This window comes from Neomonachus schauinslandi, chromosome 5 (genome assembly GCF_002201575.2).
Source record: "Neomonachus schauinslandi chromosome 5, ASM220157v2, whole genome shotgun sequence".
NCBI classification, from domain to species: Eukaryota; Metazoa; Chordata; class Mammalia; order Carnivora; family Phocidae; genus Neomonachus; species Neomonachus schauinslandi.
The window spans coordinates 20,467,505-20,481,558 of NC_058407.1; the positions used below are offsets into that span (position 1 = coordinate 20,467,505).

Sequence of the window (14,054 nt, forward strand, 5' to 3'; positions counted from 1 at the left end):
CTGGCATCACTTTATCATCCCACTTTTTGAAAGAATTTTTAAAACTCCTCTCTCATAAAGGTCAAACTGCAAGGCAATCTATATATTTCATTGTTTTTTTGTTTGTTTGTTTGTTTTTGGATATGTTCCACATGGAGCTTCCTAGTCTCCCTGGATCTTCCTGTCTTCCTCTTTCTGCATTTTATCCCTGTTTTCATAGAGCACATTCTCCAGAAGCTTTATAAGAAATGGTGTGTAGAGAATACGATTTTGAGGACATTGCGTATTTGAAAACATCTTTCTTCACCTCTCATATTTACTTGATAGTTTTATTGGGTTAAAATTTTAGGTTGGAAATAATTTTCTAAAGAATTTTGAAGGTACTTTATTGTCCTCTGGTTTGCAATGTTGCTATTGAGAAGTCTGATGCCATTCTGATTTCTGATCTTTGTATGTGATTTCTTCCTTTTTTTTTTTTTTAATTTCTGGAAGCATTTAGGATTGTTTATGTATGGGGTTCTGACGTTTCAGAATGTTGGGTCTTGATGTGGGTCTTTTCTTTTAAAAGATTTTATCTATTTATTTTAGAGAGAGCATGCACATATGAGTGGGGAGAGGAACAGAGGAAGAGGGAGAGAGAGAATTGCAAGCCAACTCTGCACCGAGCATGGAGCCCAATGTGGGGCTCGATCCCAGGAGCCTGAGATCATGACCTGAGCCGAAATCAAGAGTCGGTCACTTAACCCACTAAGCCACCCAGGAGCTCCTTAATCTGGGTCTTTTTAAATTTGCTCTCTATGCACTTGGTGAGCACTTTCAATCTGAAGAATCTACCATTGAACACTCATGAAAGAAATTGAGGAAGACACAAAGAAATGGAAAAACAATCCATGCTCATGAATTAGAAGAACAAATGTTGTTAAAATGTCTATGCTACCTAGAGCAATCTACACATTCAGTACAACCCCTATCAAAATACCATCAACTTTTGTCACAGAGCTGGAACAAATAATCCTAAAGTTTGTATGGAACCAGAAAAGACCCTGAATAGCCAGAGGAATGTTGAAAAAGCAAAGCAAAGCTGGGGGCAACACAATTCCGGACTTCCAGCTCTATTACAAAGCTGTGATCATCAAGACAGTATGGTACTGGCACAAAAACAGACATATAGATCAATAGAACAGAATAGAGAACCCAGAAATGAACCCTCAACTCTATGGTCAACTAAGTTTTGACAAAGCAGGAAAGAATATCCAATGGAAAAAAGACAGTCTCTTCAACAAATGGTGTTGGGAAAATTGGACAGCCACATGCAGAAGAATGAAACTGGACCATTTCCTTACAACATACACAAAGATAACTCAAAATGGAGGAAAGATCTAAATGTGAGACAGGAATCCATCAAAAAACTAGAGGAGAACACAAGCAGCAACCTCTTTGACCTCAGCCGCAGTAACTTCTTGCTAGACAGGTCTCTAAAGGCAAGGGAAACAAAAGCAAAAATGAACTATTGGGACTTTATCAAGATAAAAAGCTTCTGCACAGCAAAGGAAACAATTGACAAAACCAAAAGACAACTGACAGAATGGGAGAAGGTATTTGCAATGACATATCAGATAAAGGGCTAGTGTCCAAGATCTATCAAGAACTTATCAAACTCAACACCCAAGAAACAAATAATCTAGTCAAGAAATGGGCAGAAGACATGAACAGACATTTCTCCAAAGAAGACCTACAAATGGCTGGCAGACACATGAAAAAATGCTCCACATCACTCTGCATCAGGGAAATACAAATCAAAACCACAATGAGATACCACCTCACACCAGTCAGAATGGTTAAAATTAACAAGTCAGGAAATGACAGTTGTTGGTGAGGATGCAGAGAAAGGGGAACCCTCTTACACTGTTGGTGGGAATGAAAGCTGGTGCAGCCACTCTGGAAAACAGTATGGGGATTCCTCAAGAAGTTAAAAATAGAGTTACCCTATGACCCAGCAATTCCACTACTAGGTGTTTACACCAAAAATACAAATGTAGTGATCCAAAGGGGCAGCTGTACTCCAATGTTTATAGCAGCAATGTCCCCAATAGCCAAACTGTGGAAAGAACCCAGATGTCCATCGACAGATGAATGGATAAAGAAGATGTGGTATATATACACAATGGAATACTACTCAGCCATCAAAAAAATGAAATCTTGCCATTTGCAACAACGTGGATGGAACTAGAAAGTATTATGCTAAGTGAAATATTTCGATCAGAGAAAGACAATTATCATATGATCTCACTCATATGTGGAATTTAAGAAATAAAACAGAGGATCATAGGGGAAGAGAGGAAAAAATAAACAAGATGACATCAGAGAGGGAGACAAACCAGTAAGAGACTCTTAATCATAGGAAACAAACTGAGGGTTACTAGAGGGGAGGGGGGTGGGGGGATGGGGTAACTGGGTGATGGACATTAAGGAGGGCACGTGATGTAATGAGCACTGGGTATTATATAAGACTGATGAATCACTTATCTCTACCTCTGAAACCAATAATACATTATATGTTAATTAATTGAATTTAAATAAAAAAATCATGTTCTTAAGATTTGGGGAAATTTTCTTGAATTTTCCTTTGATAATTTCCTTTCCTCTATTCTCTCTCTAGAATTCCTTTAGTCATGTTTTAGACTCCCAAGATTGAACTTCTAAATTTCTTTTCTTTTAGCTATTTTTCATCACTCTGTACTTTTGTCCTGCTTTATAGAAGGTTTCTTCAATTTTATTTTCTGACCTTTCACTAATTGTTAATTTCTGCTTCTATATTTTTTGATTTCCAAGAGCACCTTCTTATCCTCTGTGAAATTAATAGCAAACTCTTTGCATTTCACAACATGCAGAATTTTCCTTGTTTTCTCAGAAAATAGTAACTCTAGATTTCTAGGGTTTCCCTTTGCTTCGTGCATTGACTCTGTTTTTTTAAGGTTTCTTTTTTTATTTTAAAGATTTTATTTATTTGAGAGAGAGAGAGCAGGAGCAGGGGAGAGGGGCAGAAGGAGAGAGAGAAGCAGACTCCCTGCTGAGCAGGGAGCCTGATTCGGGGCTCCCTCCCAGGACTCTGGGATCATGATGTAAGCCGAAGGCAGACACTTAACCTGACTGAGCCACCCAGGCTCCCTGTAATGTTTCTTTTCTAGTTTGTTTTTGTCTCTGTCTTTCATGCAAAAGGTTTTTCTCTAATGGATACTGATCCCTGACTATCCATTCATATTAAGGAGAGAGGCAATAGAAGCCAGCAGGAAAGTGTGTGGGGAGGCTGGTCTCATTAATGGAAGGGCCTCACTTTAGAATGGTCAGGTAGGGGCCCTGCTTTTTTATAGAACCCCTAAATGCCAGCATTCTCTTCGGCTGCTTGGTTTCTTCAGAAAGAAATCCTCTCCGGTCCTGCCTGAGAAAGTATACAAATTTGGAAGTCCTCATGCTGGGAGCCTAGCCGGAAAAGGATAGCGAGGGTGTCTCGCCATTCAGTAGACAAACTTTCTCTAATCCCTGTCTTCTAGGAAAATGCCTCACTCTAGTGCTTAGCTGTGACAGGTATCCTTAGCCAGAGTTTTTTTTTTTTACTTTAACCTCTCCAGAAGGTATCTGTAGTTTTCCACCAGGAAAAAAGAGAGACACTTACCTGACTGCCAGTCCCAAAGCACTCCTTATATGAGTCTGCTGGTTTTTCATTCTACCTCCTACTCTACCTTTAGAAGTATATGGCCTCTCTGATTTCTGACTTTTCTCAGGGGTATTATTGTACAAATTGCTTTGTCAGCTTCCTTTCCTTAAGGTATTTCACAAGTGAGGAAAGCTGAAACCTATGTCACTTTCCACTTGTCTATCTACATTCATTCTTCCCAAACTGTGGCAGACTTTTTATTGGCGATCATCTCATCTTGCCTTCTCTCTGTCCTATGTGCTGACACCTTTTTTTACTCCTTTGATGCCACGTTAGTGGTGATTTAGGAGGTACTGGTGTATGCACAAAGAATATATTCTAGTACATGGTTTTCCTTCTTTGTGTATAACTTTCTGTATCCAAAAGAAGATTTGCAATTATTTGCAATAGAAGATAAATATGCAGGAAAGGTTGAAACTTGGGGTAAACAACAAAAATTAAGTAGCAAAAGGAGGGAAATATCTGTACTAGGCTAAGGGTCCGGGCTGTATAGGCTAAGGGTCTGGGCTATGATAGTACAAAAGTTGGCCTTACTAAGCTGCTATGGCAGTTTTGCGAGAAGGAGAAATATGATGAGTTTCATAGCCCTTATTATTTAGCAGGAAGCATACCAGAACATCAGATAAAACTTCTCCTACTAAATTTATTGGGTTGGTTGATCCCATTACTTAATAAAAGTACCTAGTACTACAACTCAGAATTGATAACACTGAGTTGGTTAGAGTGAGACCCAGATAAGAAAGAAACAAAAGATGTGTGTGAGTGTATAGATGCTAAGTACTGATTCATATACATCTTTCCCAACTCAAGCCATGTGACAAAATGGCAATTGTACTGACCTGAAATTTCCAACTTCACTCAATGTTCCTAGGTGGAAGGATGTTAAGAAAGTACCATGTAGAGGAAGACTCGTGTGCTCTTATCTTCCTTTGCCAATTCAGAAGGATATTCTTAGAGTCCCCCAGTAACCAATTGTGATTTCAAGGTAAAGAATAGGCAGACAGCAGAGAATTATGTTGGTAGTACACTTTCCTTTACTTTTCCTTTCAAAAACAAGAAGAAACCGCCCATAGATAAGTATATGAGTAAATCTAGATTCAGGATCCAATACGATTTTACTCTCAGATTTCCAAATTTCACTTTTAGAAATTTGGGGGGAGATTCTGGATGCCAACAAGCATTGTAAAGTAGGATCAATGCAGTAGGTTTAGCATATTTTTTAGGCAACAAACAGTGCTAGGTTCTGGAGGTTTACAAAGATGGGCAAGCACAGTCCCTTTTCCCAAGGAGCTTATGTTCCACCCACAGGAGATAATAAAATGACAGACATTTAATTGAGGAGACACCTTGCAGAGCTTACCATCCTCTTACTGGAGAACTAGTCCCCCTTCCCTACCCTCAGGGTGAATCCGTGCAGCCCACAATGAGAACCCTGCCCTTCTGGCCAGGGATGATTGGATTAGAGGTCTGGGGACATGTGACCAAAGCTGCACCAAATGGATTTCTTCTCCCAGTGATTGAAATTTAGTATATATGCTGCCAAAGGGAGCACCCAGTGATTGAGAATTAGAATTTAAAGTTGCTAATGGGTTTCTGTGGTCCACTGAATTAAGGGCATTTTTTTACCATGCACCTGTGGCAATGCAGAGAACACATCTGGAGAAAGAGAGGGGGAAAATGAAGCAGGCATGTAGAATGGCTTTCCATTTGCTGCTTTTGGACTCATGGAAATCATAAGATAACTCCTGCATTAAGAGCCTTGATCAAAACAACTGCAATACTGTACCACCATGAAGGCCAACAAATGAGTATAAACATGCTAAGAGGACTAAGGTAGGTGAGAGAGTACAGCTGGTTGTAAAGCAGGTGGGATTAGGAGATGCTGTTTCCTGATGAGTTTGAGTGCCAGGCAGTGAGAACAGGAGGAAATGCTGTCTCTGTCCAAGAGAGTCATAAGTGCAAAGATAGTAAATTTTACACAGCTGGGACTTAATTCCAAGCCACATATTTGTTTAAAGGATTGAATTGCTTGTATTTAGCTTCTATTTCCTTCTTTAGTTCCCTATGAAAATGTTATACAAATAATGCCAGCTCACAAAAAATAAAATCTGAGATAGCTTTCTTCCTTCCATACTGGGTTGGGCTAAATGCATTCTGTGGATTGTTTACCAAGGATCACCTCATAAATTATAAAGATGTATGACAATGAACAAGGGTGGCCTGAAATAGACCTATGCCAGGGTACTTTTAACTGGAGGGTCTATTTTACGGGAAAAACCTGGGAGTCACATTGCTTTGCAAGGCTGACTCATGTATTGTTAGTAATATTTCAAGACAAGCCACTTAAAATATGTCCTGGGGACTGGAAATGATCTTGTTTTCCATATGCTTTCAAGTGTCTTCATTTAAGTGTACATATTTATGCCTACATTTAACCTCTATCTACATTTGAACTCTACAAAATATGTGATTCGAAGAACAAATTCTGAGATCAGACCTGGAATAAAAATCTTAATTGCCACCATTTCCTTGGGCAAGTGTTTTCATCTTCCTATGCCAGTTCCCTCATTTGAAAAATAGAGATGACTCCTACTTCAAGGGTAATTGGGAGAATCACACTAGTTAATGTGCAAGGTGCCAAGCATGTTCTATGTCACATGATAAGACTCCTTAATAGTAGGTATTTTATTAATACTACAGAAACTGTCATGTTTAGGAGAGACTGTTGGGGATCAGAAATGTTTATTGAATGAAAAGGCAGTCCCCAATAGCACAGATTTCTTCCTCTCCTTTGTAATTGCTTACCTGCCTAAGGACTGGAATCAACTCACTGCACACTGTCACCAGAATCGCCCATTAATTTATCAAATAAGGCAATCTAAAAACTCTAGGTGTATCTTCTCCTAAGGACCCGGACTGTTGAACTGGAAAGCTGAAAGTACAGGCGTGACAATTACCCTTCGACCCACACTCCCCCATAGGTCGCCTGCTTATTTAAATGGTGCGTCCCCGCAGGTGCCAGTTGGTAACCTTTAGGCGGAGAGCTCCTTGCGGATTCGCGGCAGGACGCAGCTGGAGGCTCCAGTTCTCCCAGGTGTCCGCGGCGCTCCGCGATCCCGGCCATCCCGAGTCCGGCACCAGGTGAGGGGGGGAGGTGCTCCCCGAAGTCCCATTTAGAGGAGCTGGGCTGCTGCGGTGGGCGCAGAGGCCACTGACGGCGCCTTCCCGCCTTCCCACCTTCGCGGAGCCGCTCGGGGCTGCTCGGGGTGGGTGGGGGGACGGATAACTGGAGGACGCCTCCAATCCCCGCGGGCGCCACGCCCGCCGCGCCAGGGGCGCCGGGAATAAGAACAGAGCGCGGAGCCGCAGAGGTAAAGCTCGGGCTCCGGCAGAGCGTCGCGGGGCCACAGTTTGTACGCAGGGCCCAGGAGACCGAGCGACCATGGACGCGACGCGGGGCATCGGCACCTTCGTGGTGTGGGACTACGTGGTGTTCGCGGGGATGCTGCTCATCTCAGCTGCCATCGGCATCTACTACGCCTTCGCGGGGGGTGGCCAGCAGACCTCCAAGGACTTCTTGATGGGCGGCCGCAGAATGACTGCCGTGCCCGTGGCCCTGTCCCTCACCGCCAGCTTCATGTCGGCCGTCACCGTCCTGGGCACCCCCTCGGAGGTCTACCGTTTTGGAGCCATATTCAGCATCTTTGCCATCACCTACTTCTTTGTAGTGACCATCAGCGCGGAGGTGTTCCTCCCCGTGTTCTACAAACTGGGAATTACCAGCACCTACGAGGTAAAGGGCGGGGGTGGGGTGGGGGTGGAAGGGACAGAGCTTTTCAGGATCTTGGACGGATTTTCCTGGGGGCAGACTCACCCCCACGTTGAAATCTCTCCCTGTCCATGTCCATCACCTCCCCTGCCCCGCCCCCCTTTTGGGGAGAGGTGTCCCGTGAAGGCGACAGAATCTTGGGGCTTACTCTCACGAGCTCAGTGAAAAAGAGAGGCTTCCAAAGTAAACGGAATGATTTGGACTAGTGCTCACAAAGGCCCTTTCTCCTTTAATATCTTTGATTCGGAGTCAAAGGGAAAGATTTTAATACTTCTTATCTGGGGGAGGGCAAGTTGTTCGAGTCTCAGCCCCTCCTCCTTGAAAGGAATCCCCTGTCCCAGGTCCCCAGGCACCATTCACTTTTCCAGGATAGTTGGAGAAGAATTTGCACTCTCCCCTCCGTGCCTCCACACACACACACACACACACACACACACATTCCCTGGAGAGGCAGATTCCCAAATGGTTGAGGTACTGTAACTCTAGTCTCAGTCCCTGCATTTGAGACCAGATTCTACCATTTACTAGCTGGGTAACCTTGGGTGATTCAGTTAACCTTTGTGCCTGTTTTTTCATCTCAAAATGAAAATGATATCAACTACCTCGCCCAGTTGTTGGGAGGATTAAATGAGATGATTCAAGTGTAGCATTCAGAATAGTGTCTGGAGCAGGGTGAGTGCTGGATAGACGCTGACCCTAAGGATTTGTGGTGGTAGTGGCAGAGGTGGTTTGTTTGGGGTCACTAGGAAGATTTGGCTGCAAGGTTCTTAAACAGGCCTACCTTCTCTGTATGTGGAAAGATGATTAAGGAAAATGATCTTTCCTGTTGCATAGCTCCACTGGTTATAGATTTTCTTCAGTTGTCTGCAGAAAGGGCTTTGCAAAGATGGGGAATGTTTGGTTTAGGTTAAAGAGCTGTTGAATGGGAGTGCAGGGTGGGGATGGGGGAATAAAAGCTCAGGGGAGTGGGGGGCCTGTTCAGTGCCCTCACTGGTCTCCTTTCCCCAGGTACTAACCCATGAGCAACATGGACAAACCTGGCAAAGTTTCCTCTCTCACAGAGCATGATTCAGAGGGTGCTGATACTCATTCTCAGCAACCACCTCAGTCCTTGAGTTTAGGTACTGTGTGCTCTACTCCAGAGCCACTGGAAAGGTGGCTTCCTAGTGAGGCTGGTTCAACTGGTGCCGGCTACAGGGCCTCAATGGCTCAAGTGTTGGTGACAAATGCCTGGGCTATAGTGACGCCACCCAGGGCGAGGCACCCCTGGGGCAGCAGTGCCTTCCACTCACTCTGGCCATTGTGTTTGGGAGAGTTCAGTCATCATCCCAGAAGTGAGCAGGATGGAATTTCTCTGTTTTGCTGAAAGGTAACAAACTGGCTGTCCCAGACCAAACTCTGTTTTCTGTCTTTTTTTTTTTTTTTTGACCCTTATGGTGTTTTGAAAGAAAATTAATTTAGCATTTATGATGTTGAGAAGTCAAATAAAATTCCAGATTCTAGCTTCTTTTGAAAATTTAGAAGCCTGGGGGTGCCTGGGTGGCTCAGTCGGTTAAGCAGTTAAGCCTCTGCCTTTCGTCTCAGGATATGCTCCCAGGGTCCTGGGATTGAGCTCCATGTCAGGCTCCCTGATGAGCAGGGAGCCCGATGTGGGGCTCGATCCCAGGACCCTGGGATCATGACCTGAGCCGAAGGCAGACGCTTAACGACTGAGCCACCCAGGCGCCCCCAACAACAAAAATTTATAAGACTGGTGACACCGGGCTCACATTCCCTGTGATGCAGGAACTCCAGTTATAAGGCCGTTGCTCTCACCCCCTGTTAATTTCTATATTGAGGCCTCATCATTGTAGGTGCATGGTTACTTTCTTATGATAGAGAAATCTTTATCTGCATTTTTGTCTTCCTCAAAAATGCAAAAGAGAAAATGGACAGGGGTGAAGGGAATACTTGGTTTTGAGAGACATGTGAGAGGACATATTTCTTAGTGGATATGAGGAATATTCCAACATTTTAATATGTGAACACCTGGCTGATCCACTGGTGTATGTTCCCTGATGAGCCGTTAGGCAGTTTGAGTCCGTGAGCTCTGATCTGTAGTTAACGAATTCCAGAACTCAGAAAGGGTTTCAAGAACCTGGCAAGAAGACTTCAGTCCCCAGAGAGGAATGCTCCTCTTAATAAGCACTGACCCATTCCTCCTTGGGGGCAGCAACATTAACTCAACCAGAAACAGATTTCCCACACGTTTCCCGCGGTGGAGGCTGTTAGCAGGGTTCCAGCTAAAAATGGCAAAAAGTTAACTTTTACCGAATGCTTAATACATGTGTGGTGCTGGGCTGCATGTTTTACATACACACATTATCTGTCTCAATACTCAAAACAATCCTTATAAGGGAGGTACTATGAGAGCCCCATGTTGCAGACAAAGTTAAGCTACATAAGAGAGTATGAGGCAAAGTAGACACATGCCTGGAAGCTAGGCAGTGGTGCCTACTGGTTGCTTCTGAAGGCTCTGGTAAGTCTGTTATATCCTCGGGCGGGGCTTAGAAGAGTGCAGAGAGAACAAGAGAAGTAGAACAGAACACCTAGAGTTGTGGGCATGCTGGGGGTGTCCATGACTGGTGGATGCCCAGCAGTGGGGGGTCAGGGAAGTTAGATAACATGCTTTGTCCCTGACAATTGGCCATAGCAAACACTTTCTTGTGAGCAATTTTTGTTTTATGCTGAGAGGTGGAAACATGTACACAGAATAAGAAGTCCAGCATTGAGTGATACCCTGGCATTCTTGCTCAAATATGACATCTCTTCCTACTTACATTTCTTAAGCTAGAATTGACTGTTCAGAAGCATTTTTATTATCTATTTATCCCTGCCTTCAAAGTATAGGCCTGATAGGTGTTTAGCCACTTCCAAACCCACAGATAAGAAGTATAATGCAGGAATCCAGTTTCATTCCCCACTTTTTTGGGATCTTTCTGGATCTATGTAATCTGTGTATTGGAACTGAGTTGTCCAGAATATGTGTGTGTGTGTGTGTGTGCGTGTGTATATGTGTGTATATAAATATATATGTTTATATATATATTTGTGGATTATATTTATTTGTATATATATTATTCATATATATTTATGAATATATATGTATGCTTATTTTTTTTAAAGATTTTATTTATTTATTTGACAGAGAGAGAGCACAAGCAGGCAGAGGGAGAGGGAGAAGCAGGCTCCCTGCAGAGCAAGGGAAGCCCGATGTGGGACTCGATCCCAGGGCCCCGGGATCATGACCTGAGCCGAAGGCAGTCGCTTAACCAGCTGAGCTACCCAGGCGCCCTATATATGTATGCTTATAATTGTGAATTATATTTATCTGTGGATTTGAATACCACCTTCTTTTTTTTTTTAATTTATTTATTTTTATTTTTTTATTTTTTTTAAAGATTTTATTTATTTGACAGAGAGAGCACAAGCAGAGGGAGAGAGAGGGAGAAGCAGGCTCCCCGCTGAGCAAGGAGCCCGATGCGGGACTTGATCCCAGGACCCCGGGATCATGACCTGGGCCGAAGGTAGCTGCTTAACCGACTGAGCCACCCAGGCGTCCCTGAATACCACCTTCTTAATGTCTTAGTTTTGAATAACAGTTTATAATATTTCCCCATCCATTTATATCATTCAGTAGTCTCCAAACCCCTGCAAAGTAAGAGGGGAAAGAGTTAATACTGTGATCCTCATTTTTAAGAGGAGGAGCCTAAGATCTTCAGTGACTGCCCCAAGCTTGTGCAGTTACAAGTAGGACTGGGTTGAGGGCTGGAACTCCTCCCCAAAACTATACTGTGGTGCATATTTTTTACATTTCAGTTGTTTCAGAAGGTGTTACTATATATCAGTGCCACCTACTCACTCAAAGCCATGGTCAGTTAGCTTACTTATTTATGTGGAATAATGTAGTTGTTCCCTGCCCAGATTTGGGCATTAAATGGTCCTAGACTTGCATTGTGGCTCTGAGAGCTATTAGGTTGCAGCTTTGGTGTTCTCTCTGAGCCCCGGTACCCTCCCCCGTAACAGGTAGTACTGGCCTCAGGGAGTTGTTGGGAGGACAGTGTACACAGCAAGTATTCTATAACTGTTACCTGTGATTTTGGAGCAAAAATATCTAGTGTCGTTTCCCCAGATTATTACTTAATGTCAGTTTTTCCTCTTTTTTTTTTCTGGTATAAAGACTGTTTTCAGCTTTAAAATTCTCCCTACGTGAGTAATAATATTCAAGTTAAAGAATGTTTGAGACCCCAGCTTCCTTCCAGCTCTAAAATTCTATGATTCTAACTCTATATTATGACATATAATATAGGAGATGGGTCGACTATATTTTAAGATACAGCAGATGCCAAGGAGAGTAGGAAAAATTGGCAGGGTTTTGGATCTGAACAGAAACTGACTTAGGCCGATTTACATAAAAAATCATTTATTTGGGAGGATATAGGGGTAACCCATAGAACAGAGTGAAGAGCTGAACAAATAGGCTGTGAAAAGGACAGAAGCCAGGGAAGCCTCTTCAGGCCACTGTCAGATCAGTCTGCTTCTGCTCCAATCATTTTCTGTCTTGATATTATACCTCCAAGATCCAAATATCCATTGGAGAGAGGAGCTGATTGGCTGAGCTGGGTCAGGTGACCACCCCCTAGTCAAAAGAGGCAGGGCACCTTGATAGACAATTCTATCACAATTGCCTTCAGTGGGAAAGGGCTGATTCCCAAGTGAATCAGGGAAATGTCTGAAGTAGATGCCAAGAGAAAGGGGAGAACAGCACTTTGCTCATTTTAAAATTGCAGAATATAATCCATTTAGATGATATTCTGCAAAAGCCAAAACTAGGGATGGAGAACAGATCAATGATTGCCAAGGTTTAGGGGTTGGGGGAGAGTTTGACCACAAAGGAACAACGTAACAGAGTTCTCTGAGGGTTGTGGAACTGTCCTGTATGTGTTAAAACCCAATGAACTGTACTTTAAAGCAAGAGTAATTTTGCTTTATGTAAAGAAAAATAGTAGCAATGTGGGAATACAGAATACAAACATTTATGAAATTGCTTTAAATTTCTTTTTTAAATTTAAATCAATTTAGTTAACATATAGTGAGTGTATTAATAATTTCAGAGGTAGAATTTAGTGATTCACCAGCTGCATATAACTTCTCATTACTTCAAGTGCCCTCCTTAATGCCCATCACCCAGTTACCCCATCCCCCCACCCACCTGTCCTCCAGCAACCCTCAGTTTGTTTCCTGTAGTTAAGAGTCTCTTATGGTTTGCCTCCCTTTCTGTTTTTATCTTATTTTATTTTTCCTTCCCTTCCCTTATGTTCATCTGTTTTGTTTCTTAAATTCCACATGAGTGAAATTATATGGTATTTGTTTTTCTCTGACTGACTTATTTCGCTTAGCAAATACCCTCTAGTTACATCCATGTCGTTGCAAACGGCAAGATTTCATTCTTTTTGATGACTGAAGTTCCTTTAAATTTCTAACCCCTTTACTTGTTAAGCAGCTGATTTTTGAAAAGTGTATAAAGTTTTCACATAGTAACCATTTCTTCCTTTTTTGGAAACAGTATTTAGAGCTCCGATTTAACAAAGGTGTCCGTCTCTGTGGAACAGTCCTCTTCATTGTTCAAACAGTAAGTCACTCTCCATTAATTTGCTTTACCTTTTGTTGTCTAAAATGTTTTCAGCCAAGGCATCTGGGCTAAGCTTATTTGGTAAATGCATGAAAGATAAAAAAGAGGTGTTGAAAATAGGAGGAAACCAAAAAGGGAAAGCCCTTGTCATTATTTTCCGTTCTTCATTCAAGTTGCTGGAGGCTTGTCATGATGGTTGTCACTTCATTTACATCGATCTTCCTCTTGGCAGCTGAGTGCTTTAGGGATGGGTTTGATAATGGAGGTCCAGGAAGGAGTTTTCATTCTCATCCCTATTTGTAATTCTCTTCTCCAATGGCAAGCTACCTAAGCATTTGCAAAAGCGTAACAGAGTACCTTTGTAAATTATTTAACTTGACTCCATTTTATGTCTCTGTAAATTGCATAACTTAAATTGGTCATTAACACTTCCAATGTAAAAGGAAGGAGCCCTTTGGGGTTTGGTAAAGATCCTGCCAAAGAACTGAACCTCGTAGCTTGCATTTATCAACTGTTCAGACCCTCTTTGGATCATTTTTAGAAATGCCTACAGAAATGGGAAGTGGGGAACAAGTGTTAGGAAGATGGTACATGGCCATGTTTTCAAATCTTCAACTTGGTCAGGGTAATGGCTGTGGAAGGCTGGTTCATTCTTGCAAAAAAGAGGAAAGCATCTCCCACTTGAAGGACTTACTTCCATTGATCTACCCATGTAATATAATCAGACATTCAAATACTATATAATATGGCTTTTTTCATAATATGTTTTTATAGAATAAACATAAAATCATAGAATCATAATACATTTTTATAGAACAAATCACATAGAATATATATGATATATTTGAAAGATCAAATGC

General features: G+C 42.3%; 1 protein-coding gene across 1 annotated transcript in view; it reads left to right on the forward strand.

Annotated features, from left to right (window-relative positions):
• The first annotated feature begins 7,136 nt into the window (after positions 1-7,136).
• SLC5A8 (solute carrier family 5 member 8) overlaps positions 7,137-14,054 on the forward strand; it is a 69,183-nt gene continuing 62,265 nt past the window's right edge. The window contains exons 1-2 of the mRNA XM_021687557.1: positions 7,137-7,487; positions 13,129-13,194. Of these exons, the coding sequence (XP_021543232.1) occupies positions 7,137-7,487; positions 13,129-13,194 (417 nt within the window). The remainder of the gene's footprint in view (positions 7,488-13,128; positions 13,195-14,054) is intronic.